At 41.9% G+C, this 20,944-nt stretch overlaps 1 protein-coding gene across 9 annotated transcripts in view; it reads right to left on the reverse strand.

Annotated features, from left to right (window-relative positions):
• Positions 1-1,326: 1,326 nt before the first annotated feature.
• Positions 1,327-20,944, reverse strand: part of LOC117556762 (calmodulin-regulated spectrin-associated protein 1-B-like) — a 52,602-nt gene continuing 32,984 nt past the window's right edge. For 3 of the 9 annotated variants that reach the window (XM_034232262.1, XM_034232261.1, XM_034232268.1), the window contains 15 exons: positions 20,161-20,220; positions 18,092-18,233; positions 16,224-16,363; positions 16,049-16,145; positions 15,277-15,403; positions 14,059-14,144; positions 13,175-13,256; positions 10,156-12,460; positions 8,687-8,823; positions 7,122-7,330; positions 6,504-6,566; positions 4,684-4,771; positions 4,476-4,597; positions 3,276-3,394; positions 1,327-3,170 (listed from right to left, as the gene is read on the reverse strand). In XM_034232262.1, the coding sequence (XP_034088153.1) occupies positions 2,880-3,170; positions 3,276-3,394; positions 4,476-4,597; positions 4,684-4,771; positions 6,504-6,566; positions 7,122-7,330; positions 8,687-8,823; positions 10,156-12,460; positions 13,175-13,256; positions 14,059-14,144; positions 15,277-15,403; positions 16,049-16,145; positions 16,224-16,363; positions 18,092-18,233; positions 20,161-20,220 (4,068 nt within the window). In that variant the 3' untranslated portion in view covers positions 1,327-2,879. Of the gene's footprint in view, positions 3,171-3,275; positions 3,395-4,475; positions 4,598-4,683; positions 4,772-6,503; positions 6,567-7,121; positions 7,331-8,686; positions 8,824-10,155; positions 12,461-13,174; positions 13,257-14,058; positions 14,145-15,276; positions 15,404-16,048; positions 16,146-16,223; positions 16,364-18,091; positions 18,234-20,160; positions 20,221-20,455; positions 20,489-20,944 lie in introns of all 9 variants that reach the window. The other 6 variants (XM_034232264.1, XM_034232263.1, XM_034232266.1 and 3 more) reach the window with 5 other exon arrangements.

Below are 20,944 nucleotides of genomic sequence, written 5' to 3' on the forward strand. Positions count from 1 at the left end.
CCTACCCCAGATCTGATCATCTTCATGTGCAGAGTCTGGAGACTATTATTTTTCAGTTTAGTTGCAATACAAATATGTTTGTTAAATAGCCAACGTTACGAGTAACTTACTGGTCCAGAAGACACGTTGCAAGTTCAGCACCAAACCTCCTCTCTACACTCCACAAGAGCGGATGTTTAGCTCCTTTCCCTTATTGTTGAACTTTGTTGCCAAGGGCTTCAGACGAATTCAGGTGTGCTCCTAACTTCAACCACCTTACATGAGGTTATTAACAAGCCCTCAGGGCAGAGCAGGCTGGACTTCCTCTAAGTAAGACATCTCGAGTTGGACTGAGGTCAGATCAACAAACGGTGACTCATTATCGCCCCTAGAGGAAAGAGTGGTATTACAAGAGAAGATGGGCCGAGGCTTGCTGTTCAACATGCTCATTTCAGTAGATATCTCAGCAACACAATACATATAGACATATTTATTTCATGACTTTTTCTTAATAGTGTTAGTTAACTTTGAATGTTTAAGACTAAATATCTCACCATGGCTCATACTGCTGCTTTAAAGAAAGATGTCAACATTTTGGGAGATACTGTATATTTAATGACTTCCTTGCAAATGTTCTTGTAATTAGCATGACATCTTGCAGAGAGCGGCTTTCACATTAAACAGTACAGTACATGTAACATGTAAATGTGTGACTTTAGGAGTGATATTTCCCATAAATCGCAAAGGTCCTTGAAATCCTAAAACATTTGTGAATGTAAGGTTAACTAACCAAGGCCTTAAACATTTTTGAAAATAGACATGGGTCCTTAAAAAGGGCTTGGATTTAGATATATTTTATTTGAAAGGATATAAATTGTTACTGAAATTGTGAATAGATATTTTTCTCTGCTGCAATGTATTGTTTTGCTGTGTTGTGTTAGAGAAATCAACTGTTGTATGAAAGCTTCTGTTGTAACTGTGTCCTAAACTATGCTGTATTAGGTCCTTGAATTTGAGGGAATTGAGTCCTTGAATCTAACTTGGGTGTGAGAACCCAAGTTAGAGCTGTGCCTTTTCTTGAAAAAATATGATTGTGACAATGGTGTTTAGGGATTTATGTGCCAGAGTTAAACAGGCTTACAAACGTTTTATACACACTACTTTTCCTCCACCACACCAAGAAGAGAAAGTAGGAATAAAGCAGCAGTAAAGAAATAGAGACAGCATGGATATGAAAGAGGAGAGTGAAGCAGGAAGGCAGGTAGTCAAAGTAAGAAAGCTTTAAGGAACAATTGCACCTACTGTATATACATAATAATGCACACAGACTCAAGCAAGCACACACACTTCATCAGAAAACATAGCTAGTAGCATTTTATTATATCTCTTCAAAATAAATAAAACATACAGTGTAACACACTTAAAATAAGACTCATTACATCTCTGAAAGCCTGTAACAGAATAAACCTCAAAATAGTGCCTGCTTTTTAGTAAACATAACTTGTACGTAACGTACAAAAAAATACTACTCAAACGTGTACAAAATGCAGCAAACAAATATCAAGTATTGTGCAGTTCCCCCCCACATAACACCAGCCGCTGACAGTCAGTCATTAGATGGAAGTTACTCGTGTTGGGCGCCAGAGGCTACGTCGTACGGGAGGAGGAATGTAAGAATGAAGTTAATATAATGCACTACTATGTATGAAAGCCCTGAGAGGCAAGTGGGAAAACATTTTATGATTCTAAATTGTTTTTCTCTCCTGTGTTTATGACTTAAGAACAGGTGAACATTTGTTTCTTTAAAAGATATCTGTAAAACAGGTGGAGAAAAAAAAGTTTTTTTCTAGATAAAAAAAAGTTTTCCGAACATATTTTTTCTAAATGTCTTTTTTTTAAATCTGTAAATATACGGGGGATTTCCTTGTTGTTGTCAAAATGAAGTGTCTGTTGTTGTAATAATAATCTGGGAAGATCTTAAACTAAAACATTAACATGAATGCTTTTGCTCTTACTGGAACAGAGTTGTGGTACACTTCGGTCTCTTGTGGTCCCAAAAATGTTCATCTGTTTTCAGATATAAAAAAAGGAACTGAGAAAGATCGTCCTAACAAAACTCTTTCATGTGTTCTTAGGATATAAACACAGAAAAGAAAACAATTTAGAAAAACTCACTTGCATCTCATGGCTACTGCAGAAAAGTATAACGCACCGTCTGAAAAGGGCTCGTGTTTGTAATACAAGTACAATTTCCCCTTCTGTATAAACATAATTTCTCTTCCATTTCTGTAACAGCAGCTTCGAAACTAAAAACAAATACAATTGTGTTGCTTTGCTCCGTAGTTCCATTGCAGTATTAAAGCATAATTTAAGAGACATTCAGAGCATTCAGCTCAAACACAAATACACACACTTCCCAAACACACTAAATATAAAACAATACTGGACATGATCACTCACTAACATCCACTCCATACTTACATAAAAAAAAGTTAGTTCCTTCTCCGTAAAAGCACTGACCAGTCGGAGTGACTGATGAATAATAGTTTCCAGGAATAATCACAGCAGTAGGTTTTTTTTTGCCAAGCTGAAGTTATAGTTGCACTTGGTATCGTACAGTAGTTGGTGCTGTAAGTAGATCCATTAGTATTCAACTTTAAGGTCCATCTCCTCCTTACTGCTACATTATAATCAACCCGCCGTTAATACTGCCTAATAATGTAGGACAAATTAAAAGTGTCACATGCAGAATAAACGAGACGAAAAGAAAACATTCAGTTGGCAGCGGTTCTTTTTCTCACGCTGCCACAGTCTGATTTAACTGTCTAAAGACCTGTCACATGATCACATGTCAATCACCTCAGAGATTATTGGGTCCTGCCCAACAAGAGTGGTGTGTGTCACTTCCTGCGTGCGCTGCCCGGTCTCTTGACCTGCCACAGGTGGTTGTGGATGGTGAGCGCGTCCACGGTGGCCGACACTGACTTGGCGGGGATGACGTTGAACTGCTTGCGGTCCGAGCTGTATTTGTACAGTTTGTCGATCATCTTCCGGCCGATGGAGCGGGGCCCGGTGCCGGAGAACTTCAGGATCTCTTCTGTTTCCGGAGAGAATGAGTAAATGCCTCGGTACTGGCACCCGCCGTCACGGAAGAGGATGATCAGGTGATTGGACTCGCACTTTTCCAGCTCCTGTGATCAGAGACATTGACAAAAGAATAGTTAGTAAATATGAAAAAAAAGGTGTGAGAGTAACAACACAGATGTTTCAAAAAGTTCTTAAGTGATAACACTGACCTCCAGGATAACATTCTTCTGGCTCTCATTGACTTTTCCAGCCAGGCAGCAGTGAGCGATGGCGTTGCTGATGATTGGCTTGTTGGACTTAGAACTCGGCTCCTTGAAGAGTTTAGGACCTTTCACAAATGTAAAAAATAGATAATTAAGGTAAATGCATAATCCCTAAAGAGTCTAATGCAGGGGTCGGCAACCCCTGGCATGCGTGCCAGCATTGGCCGTAACCAGTGGCACACTAGGAATAAGTGGAATAAGTGTGCAAAATATTTTAAATTGTATTTTCGGATCCTGAACGAGACCGCCGCCAGAGCGCGTCTCCCCGTTACCTGCAGAAGGAAGCAACGCAGCCCCGCTCTCTTTAACTCCAGGTGACTTTCTGCCGCTTTCCTCCGTGGTGCTGATCGTTTCACCACGGAGGAAAGCACTTCACTAATTGCAGTACCCATAAGGATCTGTACAAATGCCGCAGTTTTTGCGTGGCTGTGTCTTTAGTTGAAAGCCCAGTGGCGATCTGCTCATCTCTCATCTAAATAATATGCTACAAAGGGGCGGACTGGCCATCTGTGTGTTGAACTTTCCTGTCGGCTCCCAGACCGTAGTCGAGGAGGGCACAAGCAACAAGCTTCAGGTTCAATAACCCACTTTAGCTTAAATGACTGGAGAGAGGCGAGCTCTTCTTGGGAGGCCGCTGCATTTATTTAGCTGTTCTTCTGTTTCACAAAATACATCACAGCCCCCCGTTGATAATTCACGATCGTCGGCACGCTGATAACAATTTTTTTTTAAATGGCACTTCATATCAAAAAGGTTGCCGACCCCTGGTCTAATGTGTAATGAAATCGTTTTGGGAACATAAGCACACTAAGAGCGTATTCCATGGCACTTTCTATTTGGAATAATTAGAGATAATTAAGAAACTTCTGGCAATGTGTTCTCGATCATCTCATCTAACTCTCGCAAAAAAGTAAATAAGCCAGTTCATAAAAATTTAAACTATTTCTCCACAGAAAGTGACAACATCAGAAATACTTTTTATCCACGTTTAAAGAAATGTGTGCATTTTTTATTTGTTAAATTCAATATACAGCGCTAACCATGCGTCTATACTGCAACCCTAACCCTAACAATAACAATAGAGTTTATGTATTTGAAAAAAGCAGTTTTGAGGGAATTTAGCAGGCAAAGCTGATTTCTGCTCACCATTGTACTCCATAGAAGTGATTGAAGAGGCAATGGAGCCGTTCTCCCAGTCCCGCTCCATGTTCCTGCTGGACGCTCTGCTCAGCATGGGGAACGACTCCATGGAGCACACAGATCCAGCCCTGAAAACACACGTGAAGGTCAGTCAAAAAACAAGATGGGAATAGATCATATCCTCTGATCTAAAACACAAGACAGGAAGTCTCACCTCTGTGACTCCGCACCTCCGGAGATAACGCTGTCGGCCTCCGTCGCCAGAGAGAGCGTCGACCCTCGATGACTGCAGCTCAGATCAGCTGAAAATGAGACAGAATGATTACATGTTGGTTACTTTACTGAACAAAATGAAGCACTAAAAGTTCATAAACCATGAGATTCAAACAATGGTAGTAGCTGCATGACAGGCAAGGCAACAAAATCATAAATCGATCATACTAAGTAATTTCTAAAAAGATTAATGGATGAGCATAACTTCTTTTGGGTTTGTAACAAATTATTTTAAATGTAGTCTAGTTGCCAGCATAGTGGACCTGGACATGTTAAGTACACCAAGTGTTATGTTAGCAATGTATATAGGGTCCCCAGCACATAGAAACTGCTGGATGCTAACTTGCATCATTATGTTGGGCAATTAGCGAAATTAGCATAAGTTGTATTAATTTAAATTAAAATGAACTGCATTATATCCCCGATTTGGAGTCCATTTCTGATATTTTCAGGATAAAAAATTTCAGTTTTAACCAGAAAGTTTTTTCAAATAAATAGGCAATATGTCCAATCCAAATCCCTAAATCTCCCAAATCGACCCAAAATGTATCAAAATCAGTCCACCGAGAGTACAAATATTGGCATTTTCTGGTTAAAACTGCCATTTTTGATCCTGAAAATGTCCGAAATTGATTCAGCATCCTCAATAACCCCAAGAACCACTGAAAAGCTGCCCAAATATGCCAAGCCATTTTGTCACAATTGTCCACATAGGCTATAATGCTTATTATTGCTAATGAACAATTAACCAATTTATGCAAATGTTGCAAATTGCCTATGCAAGTTAGCATCTGGCAGTGTCTATGTGCTTGGGACCCGTACAATACATTTCTAACATAAATCGTTGGGGTCCTCATTATTCCGGGTTCACAATAGGACTCGTCCACACAGCAGCTTTGACCAAATCTTGAAAATCCTGGAGCTGGGCGTGTCTGACAGCTTGGGGATTTCGCGACCAACAACCAATCACATGAATATCACATGAATATCCCGCCCCCGACATACAAAGCAAAAAAACCCGGTTCTTCTACACTATTGTCAAATAGGAAGGGCTATGATGAACATTTATTTTTTTAACATTTTGAACATTTATGAGATTAATGTTTATGGTGCTATTTTATGCTACATTCCATGTTGGCTAATGATACTGTCTATGCTTGCTAGCAACGAAGTAAACTAGCAACGAAGTAAACTGGATATAAAATCCCCAAACAACCGAAAACCTACCAGTTTCCCCCACAGCCTCTGCCACCTCCCCCCATGCCTGGTTCCTCCGGTTTGTATCCCGGTAAGTAAATAGGGACTGGTCATAAAGAACCGGGTGATTTGCTACCGCAATAACTAAGTTCTCCTCCATTTTTGTGGAATATAGAAATGAACTGCGGGTCTCGTTCTCCAGCTTGCACGCGGTTTGATTGGCTAGCGCTTGAACTGTCAGATTTGCATAAACGGATCTGATTGGCTGTCGCTTCCAGCTCAGCCTCAAAAGTTGAACAATGTTCAACTTTGGAATCCTGAACATCCTGGAAATCCTGGAAATCTTCGCCTCGCCCCCCCACAATGCAGTTCGGCGACAAGCGAGGGAAAGTGACGTCATCCCCATTCAAAGTCAATGGGCGGAGACGCGCTGGAAGCGGTGGACAAATCGCCAAAAGCTGCTGTGTGGACGGGCCGTAAAAAGAGTTACAGAGCTGGCAGACAGACTAATAGGCTGTGTGTGTAAATATACATCTGGTCATGCAGAGCAGTGAAGAGGTTCACCTCCCCTGCAGCCTGCTGCTGAGCTCTGGGCTTTGATCAACAAGGACGTCTTCAGAGAATGTCCTGCACAACACACACGTACACACTCAGAGGATGACAGATGTACACATGTGAACTCGGTGATGGTGATAGCTTTTTAATGTAGTGAGTACCCACAGGCGGAGACTATAGCAAAAGCCACTAACATTTGTTGTTTTTTACAAACTGTAGTTTCAAACTCTATTACAGCTTTTACTCTGTTTTACAAATCAGGATATTCTTTTAAATGTTATGATGAAATTAACACTTTGTAATATACATTATTAAATCTTTTTTTTTTTATTAAATAGTAACATTTCAAATGGGATTCAAACCAAATGTTACTAAGCTAATGTATGCATCTAATAGAAACATGCTTTTGCAACAAGCTTATTGTTTTTTCTATGATTGTTCACACAGATTTGATGTTTCCAATGTCGCATTTCTAGAAAGGTGCATCTGAGATGCAGGATGTGTATCTAACAACTTCACTGTTAACTCGATTGAACAATCATGAGCACATTCAGAATGAAGATGAACACAACAGACAATGTAAAGACAACATTGAGAAAGTAACCGCTTTAGGAAAGGTCTTCTTACGTGTGGCGCATCCTTTGGAGAGGCTGCTGGCCTCCTCTCGGTGCAGGGATCTGGGTCTGCTCCTCCGGGACTTCATCCGTGGGCGGGGCTTCACCAGACCCTGCTCCTCCATCAGCACCTGCTGCTTCCTCTGCAGGTACTCCTGCTTAATGATCTCTCGCCTGGCCTTCTCCTCCTCCTTGCGAATACGGTCCTCTTCTGCCTTACGCCTGGAGGTTAGGTCAGGTAGGATTTAATTGCAAGATAAAGTTTACCCCTGCCCCCATGACTGCAGACTCTTACATTTTCAATGTAAAAGAGCGGGGTAGGCCTCATCAACATTGTCAAAAACAGTTGAATATTCAGCTCTGCTCACTTTACTCCAACACAACAAACTCTTTCCGGCATTCCATTCTCCAAATATCACATTTCCACTGTTGTCTTTCCTCAAAACGTCACCATTTACGAGACTTCTCTCCATAACAAGAAAACAATATTAAGAACTTTTTTTAATTTCTCCTCCAAAATGTTGTCAGTCCCTTATTTTAACAATCTGCGTTAGTCAGTGGCAAAAACGAGCACTTTCAATGGTTGACATTTGTGTTGTCTCCATACTGGACCAATTCCAAAACATTGTTGTCCCCATTAATCATTTAGACACAACAACATGGCTAAATAGTAGTGGTGCACGATAATTATGGGCCCGATAATTATCGGTCCGATATTAGGAATTATGACGTCATCCCGATAAACCCGATAAAAGTATTAATAGCCCCAATAATATACAATATATTTTTTGGGTAAAAAAAAAGAAAAAAATACTGCGGTGTGGTGGATTGGAATGAGGGGCGCTTGTTTTTCCCTCGGCTCCTCCCGTTTTGCCAGTACTGTGGTATTAGTGGTTTAGGAAGAGGGGAGTTTCTCACAAATCCAGCGCTCCCTAACTCATGCCTGGCTGTGACGTAAATGGTGTGCGGCCGTGAAGCCAGGACAGTAAACAAACATGTCGCCGGTAGTATGGGATTTCAAAGTTTCAGAGTTAGATAGTTCGCTTGCTATTTGTATTAACAAATGCAATGCAGAAGTTCCACGAGGAGGGAAAAAGGCAACGAGCTATAATACTTCCAACCTGATTAGTCACCTGAAACATCGCCATCGCTACGATGGTGTGTTAAAAGCGTATGAAGACGCCTGCGCTGCTAAACTAGCGGTGAATCCAAAGCCAGCTGCAAAGGCACCGGGGCTTTTACCTATCGACGAGGCTTTTGAAAAAGGCAAGAACTTTATTTGGGAAAATAAATATGGTCACTTTGAAGAGTCAAAACTGTTCTTGGCTTTGTTTTGTTCATAGTAGTAATGCTCATGTAATTTGCTCACTACTAGTCTTTTTTTTACCACCAGGTGTGCAAAAACTACAGGCACATTTAATATATATATATATATATTATATTATTATCGGTTATCGGTATCGGTCTTGAGAAGCAGGAAGTTATCGGTATCGGTTTCAAAAACCCAATATCGTGCATCCCTACTAAATAGGGAACCTTTAACCTTTGATTGAGTGAGTGTGTTTAACTAACACCTACCTGGTCTCATCCCGTTTCAGCTCGTACTCCACTTCCTGATGCTGTTTGCGTAGCCTCGCCTCTTCAGCTTTACGCTGCCGTTTGAGAAGGAAGGCAGCGCGGCGTTTCTCCAGTTCATCCTCTGCTTTCTCCTCATCCTGCAGGACGGAAGAATGCTTATTATGCTTCCCTGACTGCTCACTTAATATCCCAAAGTATTTAAGATGTATTATGATCAGTGGCGACTGGTCATTAGGGGCAGGGGCACAGCCCCACCTAGTGTCAGCAGAAAGTATTACAAATAATGATTACAACAAAATGCAAAAAATAGAAAAACAAATATATATAAAATATATTTTAAGATCATGTTTAATCATCTGATTCGTCTGTACATTGCTGTTTTAGTATGTGTTCTTCTAATTAGTGTCTACAGTGTGTGCCTATTGAGCTGTTTAGAGCCATGTGGGACAAAACCCGATCCTGCCCCTCCCTCTCACTGTCTAAGTGAACGGTGACTGTAAAAACTACACTGCGCATGCTCAGAATATTTTCCTATTTAATGTGTGTGGCAAAAAAATAATGACCATAGGGGCATAGTGCTGCCATCCCCACCATACGTCATCTCACATCATTCAGAGCTGATTGGCTGTAAGTACGTGTGCCGCGAAAAGTGTGGTGTGTGAAGAGGAGACGAGAGAGCTGCAGTGACGCGTCCTAAAACCCGGAAGTAAGCTGTGCATGGGTTCCCTGCACAAAAAAGCAATGAGATTTCTCCATAGGATTTTAGAAAATAGCTCAAAATAAGATCTGTGGGAAACGTACCTGTTAGATAAATGCACGTTTTGTTCAGCCGGATAATATCCACATGTCTACCCTACTTTTATAATTTTCTAATCATAAATCTATCATTTAGATTTATGATAGACTTTTGAAACTACAAGAAGATAAGGAGAACTTTTACAAAAAAGTAAGAGATTTTTGTCCAGAGGGATAGGCAAATGGACTTCATCTTCAAGCCAAGGTAAGACCACAATTGTATTGAAAATGGGATCTTACTAAGAGAGAACAATTCAATATTTAAATGATAAAATTACATTTTCTGTTTAAAATTAATCGAAGCTTTTGAAAATAACATAATATTTTGATTTAGGTCAAAATATAATATTTGTAAACCTGAAGAGTCAGAGTCAGTGCCTCACCAGCCATGAACCTCACTGCAGAAGCTTATAAACATCTACGTTTTTTGTGCCCCACCCCTTTTGTACATATAAAAACGCCACTGATTATGATCCATATTAGCTGAAGAAGAACCTAAGCTAGCCTTCCTGGGGTCCACACAAAACATAAAAGCATATGACATGACGCCTACAGGCAAACGATTATTTCCTGTAAATATACCAAACATGTTGTTATTCAAATCGTATGCACATATTTAACACACAACCATTGTAAAGAAAAATGTCTAGTATAATCCAGAAACCCAATATTACCTTGAAGAAGTAACCGAGCGTATTCTTCTGCTCTCCCTCTGCAGTGCACTCTGTGACGTCTGCACTGACGTCCTCCAGCCGATCCTTAAGCTCAGATAGGTCCACCTCCATCAGCTGACCTTTGACCCTGGCGGCCTCCTCCCTATCTGCTGCCTCTTTCCCTGAGTTGGTGACTTTGTTCTCTAGTTCTGGTGAGGGAAACGCTGAGGAACAGTCAAAGAAGCAGTTATTGTCCTCCTCGCTGCTGCGCGGCTCGAGGTCATCGCCCACTCTGAAGGTTTTGTTTCTCCGGATGCTTCTCTCCGGCCTGGGTTTCTCCTCAACACTCTTCTCCTGGAGTCTCCCTGAATCTTCTCTGCCTCCCGGGGGCTGTGTAATAGGCTTGACAGAAGCCGCCTTGCTGTTCTCTCTGATTTGTTTTTGCTCCGAGGCTTTGTTGCGCTGGCTTGAGCTGAGTTTAGGCGGCCGGCGGGACGGAGTGGAGCTGCTGCCACTGATCTCTACGAAGTGAACCGCAAAAGACCTGGGGTCCGAGGCAGAGGGTGTGGATTGTGTCGTGGTGGGGGTCGTGATGGGGGTTGTGCTAGTGCTCGATTCTTCCTGTTCTGCAGGCGAGGAGGCGTGTTTCCTCAGCGGCTCTGGAGGAGAAACTGCACGCTTCATTGGTTTTTCTGCAGGTGACACCACGCGCTTCATCAGCAGGTTCTGCTGCAGAGACAGCTGCATCATCTGCTGCTGGATGGAGCTGATGGCGTCGTTGAGGAGATCTATGGAGTGGGAGCACTCATTCAGGTCCGGTTCTGCCACGTTATCCTGGGACAGGGTGTTCAACCGGTTCTTTCTCATCTGTCCTCCCTGTGTTTCCCTCGCCTTCAGAGCATCAAGACAGGAGTCGTCCTTACAAAACAGGGGTTTCATGTGACCCCTGTCAGCTGTTTCTGATGATTGTTTTAGGGGCAGAGGAAGTGTGTCGCTCTTCTCTCCTCCCTTCTTAACGATGTTCAAGAACGCAGCCTTCCCGAGCTTCAGCCGTTGCCGTGCCGACAGCGTCTCCATCTTCTTCTTCTGGTGCTCGATGGCTCGCCTCTGCTCCTCCAGCTGCATGTGAAGCTGCAGCAGCTCTGAAGGCACTACGGAGGGACTCAACGCCAGGTTCTTTCCCAGCAAAGATCTGGGCTCCTTGGCGAGCCAGCCGGAGGTGTAGTCGCTTCTCAGTTGCCAGGGGGGGCAAGGCGTGACCTCAGACCCGTCCGGGGTGGTCTTCTGAGAGCTGCTGGTGCTCGAGAATTCTTCGCGGAGCCCCAGTTTGAGGAGCTTCCTCTCGGCGAAGCTGGTCATCTTGACGCTGGCGCTGCCTGACGCGCTGCTGGCCCAGGACGCGGTGCTGAGGCAGGGGCTGGAGCGCCCGCTGCCCCCCTCCTTATCGTCCCGCTCGCTCACCTTCGAGTCCTCTCTCAGCTTGGCCGACTCACAGTCTAACTCCCTAAACTTACACACCTCTCCCTCCTGCAAGTACATCCCCTGTGCTCTCTTCACCACCTCTTTAGTCAGATCCTCGTCCTCCTCGTCTTCCTCCAGGTCTGCGATGTCAGAGTCCGAGTCGTCTCTGACACCCAGCGCAGAGGGGAGAGGGCAGTGGGGGTCTGGCTCTCCTGACATATGAAGGAAAAAGCCTGGGGAGAGTTTCTTCTCAGGCTGAGGGGTGACTGCAGACCCCTCTGTGGGCGGCCTGATTCTCCCTGACTCTGCCAGCTGTATGGGTGTGAAGATGCCTCTGTTGGACTCAGGCGTTGGGGTTTTCCTCTGTGGAATGCTGCTTGCTTCTTTCCTAGCAGCTCTGAAGCGACTCTCCCCGCTCTCCTCCTCTTTATTCAGGCTGATGCTCTTCTCCTTGGCTGGCTTAGGGGTGGTGGGCATCAAAGGCTCCAGATAGTAACTGTCTGTCGGGCGCTCGGGTGTAAAGGGAGAACAACGAGTATTCAAAACCCTGGAGGTGGACGCTGCACTCGGGATCTCCAGCTCGTCCTGCTCCATGTCACTCCCAAGGCGACGGCGAGACAATGCAGAAGGGTGGGTGACAGCAACCAGCTCTCCCTCTTCTATTTCCTCCTCTTCGTCCTCTATGCGCATGTGGCTGAGCAGGCTTTGGCCGCTGAGTCTGTGTTGGGGGCCCAGCATGTGTTTGGGGGTGCTCAGGATGTTAGAGGCCAGGCTGTCTTTGCTGATGGAGCGGGCAAGGCTGATGCTGTCAGCGTCTTCCTCCAGAGGGTAGTGCAGGGCGTAGGGAGCCTGCACGGAAAGAGGCCTGCAGGGAGAGCATAGTGTGAATAATGTGAGATTTCATGAAGATAGATAGAGATCATCCCAAATTGTTGAAAATGAAGTTACAAATATTTAAAAAATAGAATAAGATACAAATATATAACAAATACAAATTAACATTAACTGCAAATATATACATATTCACAGTAGAAAATGTATTTACATTACAGTGCTGCCAGCACTGTGAACCCGGAAATGTTGAGTAGCCCAAAGTTTTACGACATACATGTATACTGTAGTAGGGTCCCCAGCACATAGAAACTGCCGGATGCTCACTTGCTTTTGTTGGGCAATTTGCACAATTAGCATAAGTTGCATTAATTAAAATGAATGGTAAAGAACACATGTAAACAACAGTTTATAAGTGACAAGTCCGATTTTTACAATGTTGGATTAGTTTTGGGGGTTATTGAGGATGCTGAATACATTTCCGACATTTTCAGGATCAAAAATGGCAGTTTTAACCAGAAAGTGGCCATATTTGTACTCTCAGTGGGCTGATTGTGACTACCATGAACAGTGTTGCGACCATTGATGATTACCTCTACTGTGGACAATTATTTTTCAAATAAATAGGCATTTTACAATTTTACCAAGCAACAGAAATAGACAGAAACATGAAGCAATTTTCTGTTATATCTGTACCTGCTATAAATTGAAATAAGTATTTTTAAAACGTTGTAATGACACCCCTCACCTCCCCCTCCTGTCGGGCCAGGCCAGGATGGAGCCCTGGTTCTGCCCGTCCGGTGTCAGGGAGTTGGACCTGTTTCTCAGCACTGTTCAAAGATAAGATGATGCAGATTACAAACAAAAACTCCAAAAACATGTAACATTCATTGTGGACAAAGTTTGATAATCTACACCTGGGACAATCATCAATATATGATGTGTATTAGATGATGATGTGTAGAAAAAAAAGAGTATTAAGAGAGCACAGGCAGGGCATTATTATTTAGTTTAATTTGAAATTTTACAGAAAAAATACTGCGATATTCTCTTGAATAACAGTTGTACATTTTAAAGACAAAAGTAGATATTCTCTGAGATAACAGTCATATATTATTTCAAAATAAAATGTTTGTATTCTCTGAGATTAAAGTGTCAGGTTTAGGACCAAAAAATTATATATTGTTGAGATTGTATGAGAAAATCTTCGGTGCTATGAGGTTGATCATTAATGTGTGTGTCTTTACTCACACATTTCTATCTCAATACCCAAGATTTTCTTATAGAAAAATTACGACTTTAATTGGGTAAATTCTGAGGACTTTTCTGAATTGTAGCCCCTTTCTTGGATGTTTTTTTATTTATTTTATTTTTTAAACCTACAATAGACCTAATACACCATTGTAGATTACAAATAAATGTACTAGTTTGGCATGTTACAACTCTTTTTATTGTTGATTCAATTAAATGGATTAATTAACTACTCACCAAGCCCCTTGTTTTTTGTTTGTTAGATAAGGACATTCAACTAAGGAAGGATAAAAGAACACTCTTCCTGCTCTCTATCTTCCCGCTCTGTTTGAAGAAGTTCCTTTGTGACTAGAGGCGGTAAATAAATATGTATTTAATTACCTGAAGAGCTCTCGTCAGCCACCTTCTGTTGTCTCTGTCTCAGGGGCAGGAGACAGTGAGACGGGCTTAGGGACGTTGGTTTAGTGCTGGAAGGGACATAAAGAGAGGGTTGGGGTTTATTAATGTTGCTTCTAAAAAACATGTCAGTATCAAGAAAAAGACAAAACTCTGATGGTGTGTATCCAAAGCTAATGGTAGTCTGATTTATATAATAATACAAATATTAGGAAATATGCTACTATGTACTTTAAGGGCAGAGGCGTGATCTGTGCTAATGTACTCTTTATTTGGCCAAAATGTTTTTGTCTTAGAGTAAGAAAATTGCAAAAATAACTTTTTTTACGGATTTTAATGTACATCACAAGCAAAGATAGTTCAAGGCTGTGACTTTTACCATATTAAGTTGTAAAGTATGCATTAAATCCTTTCAAGTGGACCTATCATGCTATTTTTAGGCAATAGCATAGGTCTCAGATATATACAAATATATAAAAAACATGTCTATGAAGTGTTTTGCTCAAAATAGCAAACAGATCACCCATTCTAGCCATGCCTCATATCCCTCTATTTCACTTCCTGTTTCAAAAGTGCTGATTTGGGGATAAAGCTTTAAAAACAAAAATGATAAATAAAAAGGAGGGGTCTGAGCTCATGCGGGACCCGGCAGCTACTGTCTAAACTAAATGCTGCCGTGATGAAACACCATATCATGGATTATCATGGATTATTTCTGAAATAGTCTGGAGCTCAAAGGCTTTCTCTCTTGCCGGTTATACCACAAGGTGAGTTCCTTTTTACTTCCTGCTTCTTCACACACATGCTCTCCAGTACAGGTTAGCTCTGAGTGTTAGCGATGCTAATGTGAACACCGACCATATTACGTCCAAAACAGTCGGGCATTGTTTCTGATAGCAACGTTTCTGATTGGGCCGTGGGTCCACATTTCAGATGTTACGTCATATCGGACGCAAATCTGGATCAGTTCGTTGTTCCCCATTTTTAGAGATTTGGGTACGGAGGAAAAGAGAGAGGGGTTTATTTTCTGACGCTGCGTGAGTTCCCTGACGCACCATGATAGGTCACCTTTAAGTAATGTGTTCTATTGTATGTTTTAAATTATAACCATGAGATTGACAACGTTAAAATATATACGGGACGCCTAACTCCTTAAACTATTTGTGTTTTATATCACGTGAAAAAACAGTCTGTGGGTGTTACCTGAGGTCGGGGCTCGGAGGCGTGGTCAACATGTCGGCAGAGTTCGATGTTGTCAGGAAACTATGTTTGGTGACGTTAGAGATGGGAATATTAGATCTTGAACTCTTGGGCTGCAGGAGCAATCGCACTGGAAAATAATAGCAAGGGAACCGTTAGAAAAAGACCTATAACATACGATGCAATCTTTAACACTAGAATCGCCAACGGGTACATTTTACCCGCAGATGTTTCTTATGTATGTTATGTATGTAACTTTTTTTCAATCAAATATTAAAGTCTCCCAGTCCGTGACTTTTCCTGAAAGTGTGTTATGTAGCACCCTCTGTTGTTAAAAATTGTCAATATGAAGTCAGATTGAAAAAATGGCCAACAAGAATTGCCATTACCTTATAGAAAATGCAGCGATTCTCACGCTATTGATCTCACGTGTAAACATAAACATGACGTGTTGCTATAGCAATGCCTATTGTTTACTGCGGTTCGTTATAGAGAGATAGAGATAGATAGATAGAGAGAGACACTTTTAGCGATATTTTATACTTCATATATCCACAGATTCTATTGGTATAAGTTTCATCACTGTGCGATCAAAACTCATTGTTAACCCTGTGTTCTTGTATGATAAATAAAAGAACATTGTACCTTGAAAATCAATGCATTCTAATAGCGGGTACATTTTATACAGCGACCCCTGGCGGTTCTAGTGTTAAAAGAGCCAGTAGCAGTTTGATGAATAAGAAACCGGTATATGGAAGTAGAGCGTGTGTTATACCGTCTCTGAACTCATGAAGGTCCCTAGGCTGTACAAAGTCTGGCTTCACACTCTCAAACCACCAGAAGAGCTCAGCGATGAAGACCATCACGTTGTTCTGCAACGCACAGAGATCACATTAGGAAGAAATGAAAGAAACCTGCTTTTAGTTGTTGTTCATTTTCTTTGGGCTCACCTTTAGCACTGGTGGAGAATACAGCATGTCCTCAGGCTTCAGATAGAAGCACCTGTTCAGGTACTCGTTAGAGAACTCCTGCAGCAGCTGGATGTTGTACACACTGTCTGCTATGGAGGGGACCTCCTTCAGACAGATATCTGCACACAGGACAACAATGGTACATAGTCCCAGGCTCAAACCATATCATGTTAAAGTTAAATGCTATATCAAAACCTATTTCTTATGTGAGATGCTTAAAACATGTTTGATAAGATAATACTAAGAGCACTCATATGTGTATGCTAAATATGAAAAAAACTAGCTTTATCTTAGAAGAACTACAATAAATGTACTCAAAGTGTGTTAATAAGTTCATTTTAAAGGTGCCAATCGGCTGTTAACTTAAAGGGGACCTATCATGCAAAATGCACTTTTTGATGTCTTCTACACATGAATATGTGTCCCCGGTGCGTCGGGGAACTCACGCAGCATCAGAAAATAAACCCCTCTCTCTTTTCCTCCGTACCCAAATCTCTAAAAACGGGGGAACAACGGCGCTGATCCAGATTTGCGTCCGATATGACGTAATATCGGAAATGTGGACCCACGGCCCCATGTCCCGCATGAGCTCAGCCCCCTCTTTTTTTATCAATTCTTTTTTTTTTTTAAAGCTTTATACCTATAATCAGCACTTTTGAAACAGGAAGTGAAATTGAGGGGTATGAAGCATGGCTAGAATGGGCGATGGGTTTGGTATTTGGAGCAAAACACTTCATAGACATGTTTTTTATATATTTTATATGTCTGAGACCTATGCTATTGCCTGAAAATAGCATGATAGGGGACCTTTAAGACTTTGAGTAACCCAGGCTTCCTGTCTTAAAGCTAGGCTTACATTCTCCTGGATCTAGCTTTAGACATGTCAGTAGTATCTGTTCTACAGTCACTTGCACAGATTAGAGTGTAGAACGGCAGAGAGTAGAGTCAGTGTTTTCCAGCATGTCCAAATATATTAAAACACAAGTTTCCAACCCGGGAGTCATTTTGCAAAAATAAGGTTCCAAAAACGTCCTTTTTCCACTTAAGGAACATTGCCAGGATGATTTTGAACTCAGAATGCTGCTGAAATGGATTTACATGCTTTTAATAAAAGTCGCTTGAACTACTGGAACTTTCTTTTTACTGGTGTCCCGGAAAAATCTTTAAATAAATTGCAATTAATTCAGAATGCTGTGGCCAGGATTTTAACAAACACAAAAAAAAAGGGATCACATTTCCCCTCTGCAGAATTTATTTTAAAGTGCTTTTAAAAATGTACAAGACTTTATATAAGAAATACTGAAAGTATTAAACAAGACATCTGGGGAGGCTGCTTTCTGTGGCCCCAAAATTGGGGTTATTTTTACTTGTATCACTTGTTCATGTTTTATGGTTCTGTTATCTAACTCTTGCTGTTTGTTTATAACTTGTTTTTAATTATGTTCCTCACTTTTTTTTTTTACAGATTTATGTATCTGTAAAACACTTGGGCTGCATCTTGCATGAAAGGTGCTATATAAATAAAGTTTATTAATATTATTAGTGAATGAAAACTACCATATAGACGAGAAAGGTCTGAAATCAAGACAAAGAGACACAAAACACCTAAAAAGAAAAAACAACAGCCAAAAAGCAACCGAATAATGACAAAGACACGTTCTTTTTGTATTCCAAAATTGAGATGAATAAAGTATATCTTATCTAAAATCTCATCTATAAAGCTTCCAAAGAGATGCAACACATCTTCAGAGGGAAACAAAACAACCAAGAAAAGCTACCAAAAAAGACAGAATGAGCAGAAAGCAGTTTTTTGCTCATTGTCTCAGATCTCCACAGTGCAGTGTCACCTTCCAGCCTGAGGAGCTCCGGGCAGTAGAAGTGGACGACGGACAGCAGCGCCGTGCCGTCACTCACGTCCTTCAGCAGGTCGTCCAGCAGGGGGAAGTGCTGCAGGGTCCGCCCCGACAGGTGGTCTCTACGGTAACGCACCTGAACCAGAGGAGAGCATTTTTATCCAGGTGCACACATATATCTAATCAGGACTCACGTGCTCACACACCAACACAACATCCATCACAAAGCATCCACTGGCTCTCTTTAAAAGGTCTCTTTTGTATTTTTTTTAACCATCATTTCCCATGTCTTTCAGTCTAAGTGAGCAATGGGGAGGACAACTTATGAAATTGGTCCAGTATCGAGCGGGAGTGCTGAAGCTGGGAGCTTCTGGAGGGGCTGTGATGTCGCAACGTCAACAGGCTCAGATTATTGTTTAAACTTTCAAATTCATTTCAATTGCAAAGCATCTGACAACATTATAGAAGAACCTTAAGTGAAATCAAATGTTTTAAGGTAACTTTTCCTGCTACTGTTGTTATTCTGGCTGCTACTACAGTCAGCTGTTATCATTGGTATGTGGAACAAATACATTATATAAAATCTCAATAGCTTCTTATTTCACCTACCTTTTAAAAAGCTGCTACTTACTTAATTGTCTTTATTTGTATTAGCGTTTGCTTGCTTTAACTTACTCTTTTTATGTTTGCCTTTTGATTCACCTTTGCTGTAATGCTGTTTGTGCGGGAAAATAAAGGATTTCTGATTCTGGTTTGAATTTGATCCAATCTATTTAAATTGTCCCGCAACATGTTGACGGAAGACAAAAGTGGAAACAACTCAAAGATCTTCAATGGTCGTGGCTGAATATTTAGATTTGTTTTACAATGTGGATGTAATGCCAGATTTCAGAATGAGAATTTATCGTTGAGCAACACATGGCTAACAAAATAAAACGGTGCTTTCAGGCTAAAGGTAAAGAAACATCCCTTCCATAATGTTGTCCGACACGAATCTAAGCCTTTGAGTGGTTTTACATTATTGGTGAGGAAAGGCTGCAGTAATCTCTGTCAACAACTCGGTGGAAACAGGGTGCAGGTGGAGGAATAGGGATGTTTTTTCTGGGGTAGGTCTCTGTGACTGAAATCTGATGCTTGACCTTTGCAAAGATATTTGAGAGGATCACATTGTGCATCAGCCTGTCATCACTCATAAGGGATGACCACCATCAAGTATGATCACTAGGGATGGGTATCGTTTGAAATGTATCGATTCCGATTTCGATTCCGGTTCTGCTTATCGATTCCGGTTCTTATCGATTCCCCGTTTCGATTCCAAAATTGTAAAATAAAGAGGTCAAACGTTTAGATAACAAAAATATATTTATTCTTAAAAGGTTTAACTGAAATTGTTACTAAAAAATATACATGCAATACAAATGTATTGCACAATAGCTGTGCTTTATTTTAACTGAGCTTTGCCTGTGGCAAGCTATTAACAGGCATTACACTTTGCCTTTTCTTTTTCTTTTTTAGTGGAGCCTCACTTCAGAGTGTTTACCGCGACCTATCTTTGGTGTTATGAAGTGACTGAGCTCGTGAAATGTCTACGGGAGGGCGGGGGAGCATCGCTGCGGGGCAACTGTGGACCTCTGTCGCCTGTCAGCGCAATTTATATGATGCCGTTTAAAAAAATGAAGGGCGGTGCCGGCCGTCAGCGTACCGAGCCGGCCGTCAACGGCCCGCTGACGACCGGCCGTTCTGTGATTCTCCAGGTCCGCCCTGTATTCCACCGGGTCACCGCAGCACCGCGGTGCAGACGGACCCGCTGGAATACAGGGTCTACCGCGTTTAGGAACCGTTAAGCAGAACCGAAATTGTGTATTTTGTATGGGTACCCGGTACCCGGCATTTTCTTATCGGTTCTCATCTGGAACCGAGTTTCGGTTCCCAACCCTAATGATCACTTAGAGTCTTAGACTAAGGAGGGTTCAGTAGCTGGTGCATGTGATGCGTGATTACACAAGGGGAAATAATGAAGGTGAGGATTAATTAAAGGAAAGGTTCGATGGTGAGTACATTACCATTTGAGAGAACTCCACGGGCTCATATAAGCTGCTGGCCAGAGCATGCAACATATCAGGCTGGGGAGGGAGAGAAATGAGTGGGAGGAAATTAATGAAGTGATGCAAGAAAGAATGAAATGGTGCGAGCTGTGTGGATGATGGGACTCCTCTCCAGGCATTATGGTAATAATGCCCGGTGTGCCTATCGTTGCCACCAAGGGGCACTGTTGGCTCCTTTCTGCTCGGTCTGATTTAACACACACACACACATACGTACACTCACACAGGAAGTTTTTTAAGCGGTTGCACTTACAGGTACAAGCTTCCAGTACCATTTGGAGGGAGACTAGTATCCAGGAGGCAGGAAGGAAAGGAGAGTTTGGGGAGACACAAACAGGAAGAGCAGCAGACAGGTCAAGGGTCAGAAACAGTGACAAGGGCTGCATCTCACTTCGGTTAAATGGATTCCTTGCGTCCCTCACTTGCGTTGTTTCCCTGTGACTAGTCCCTCCCACCAGGGAAGCATGGAGAGACGCAAGGAAACCACGAGAAGAAGGGAAATGAGTTTTAAGAGCAATGGGACGTCCTTTCCTCCGGAGCGTCACGGCGACGTCCGTTTGTGATGACGCTGCACAGCTGATCGTCTGACAGCAGCTCTGTCCCCCCCCGCCTCTGTTAGTACACATTTACTGACACAAACATTTGTATCATCTGTTGTAGACCCCAATAAATAAAATAAAATAAGAACTCATTCTCAAAAAAGATAAACGCCATTCTTAAAATGTATAAACGAACAATAGTT

This window comes from Gymnodraco acuticeps, unplaced genomic scaffold (assembly GCF_902827175.1).
Source record: "Gymnodraco acuticeps unplaced genomic scaffold, fGymAcu1.1, whole genome shotgun sequence".
NCBI lineage: Eukaryota > Metazoa > Chordata > Actinopteri > Perciformes > Bathydraconidae > Gymnodraco > Gymnodraco acuticeps.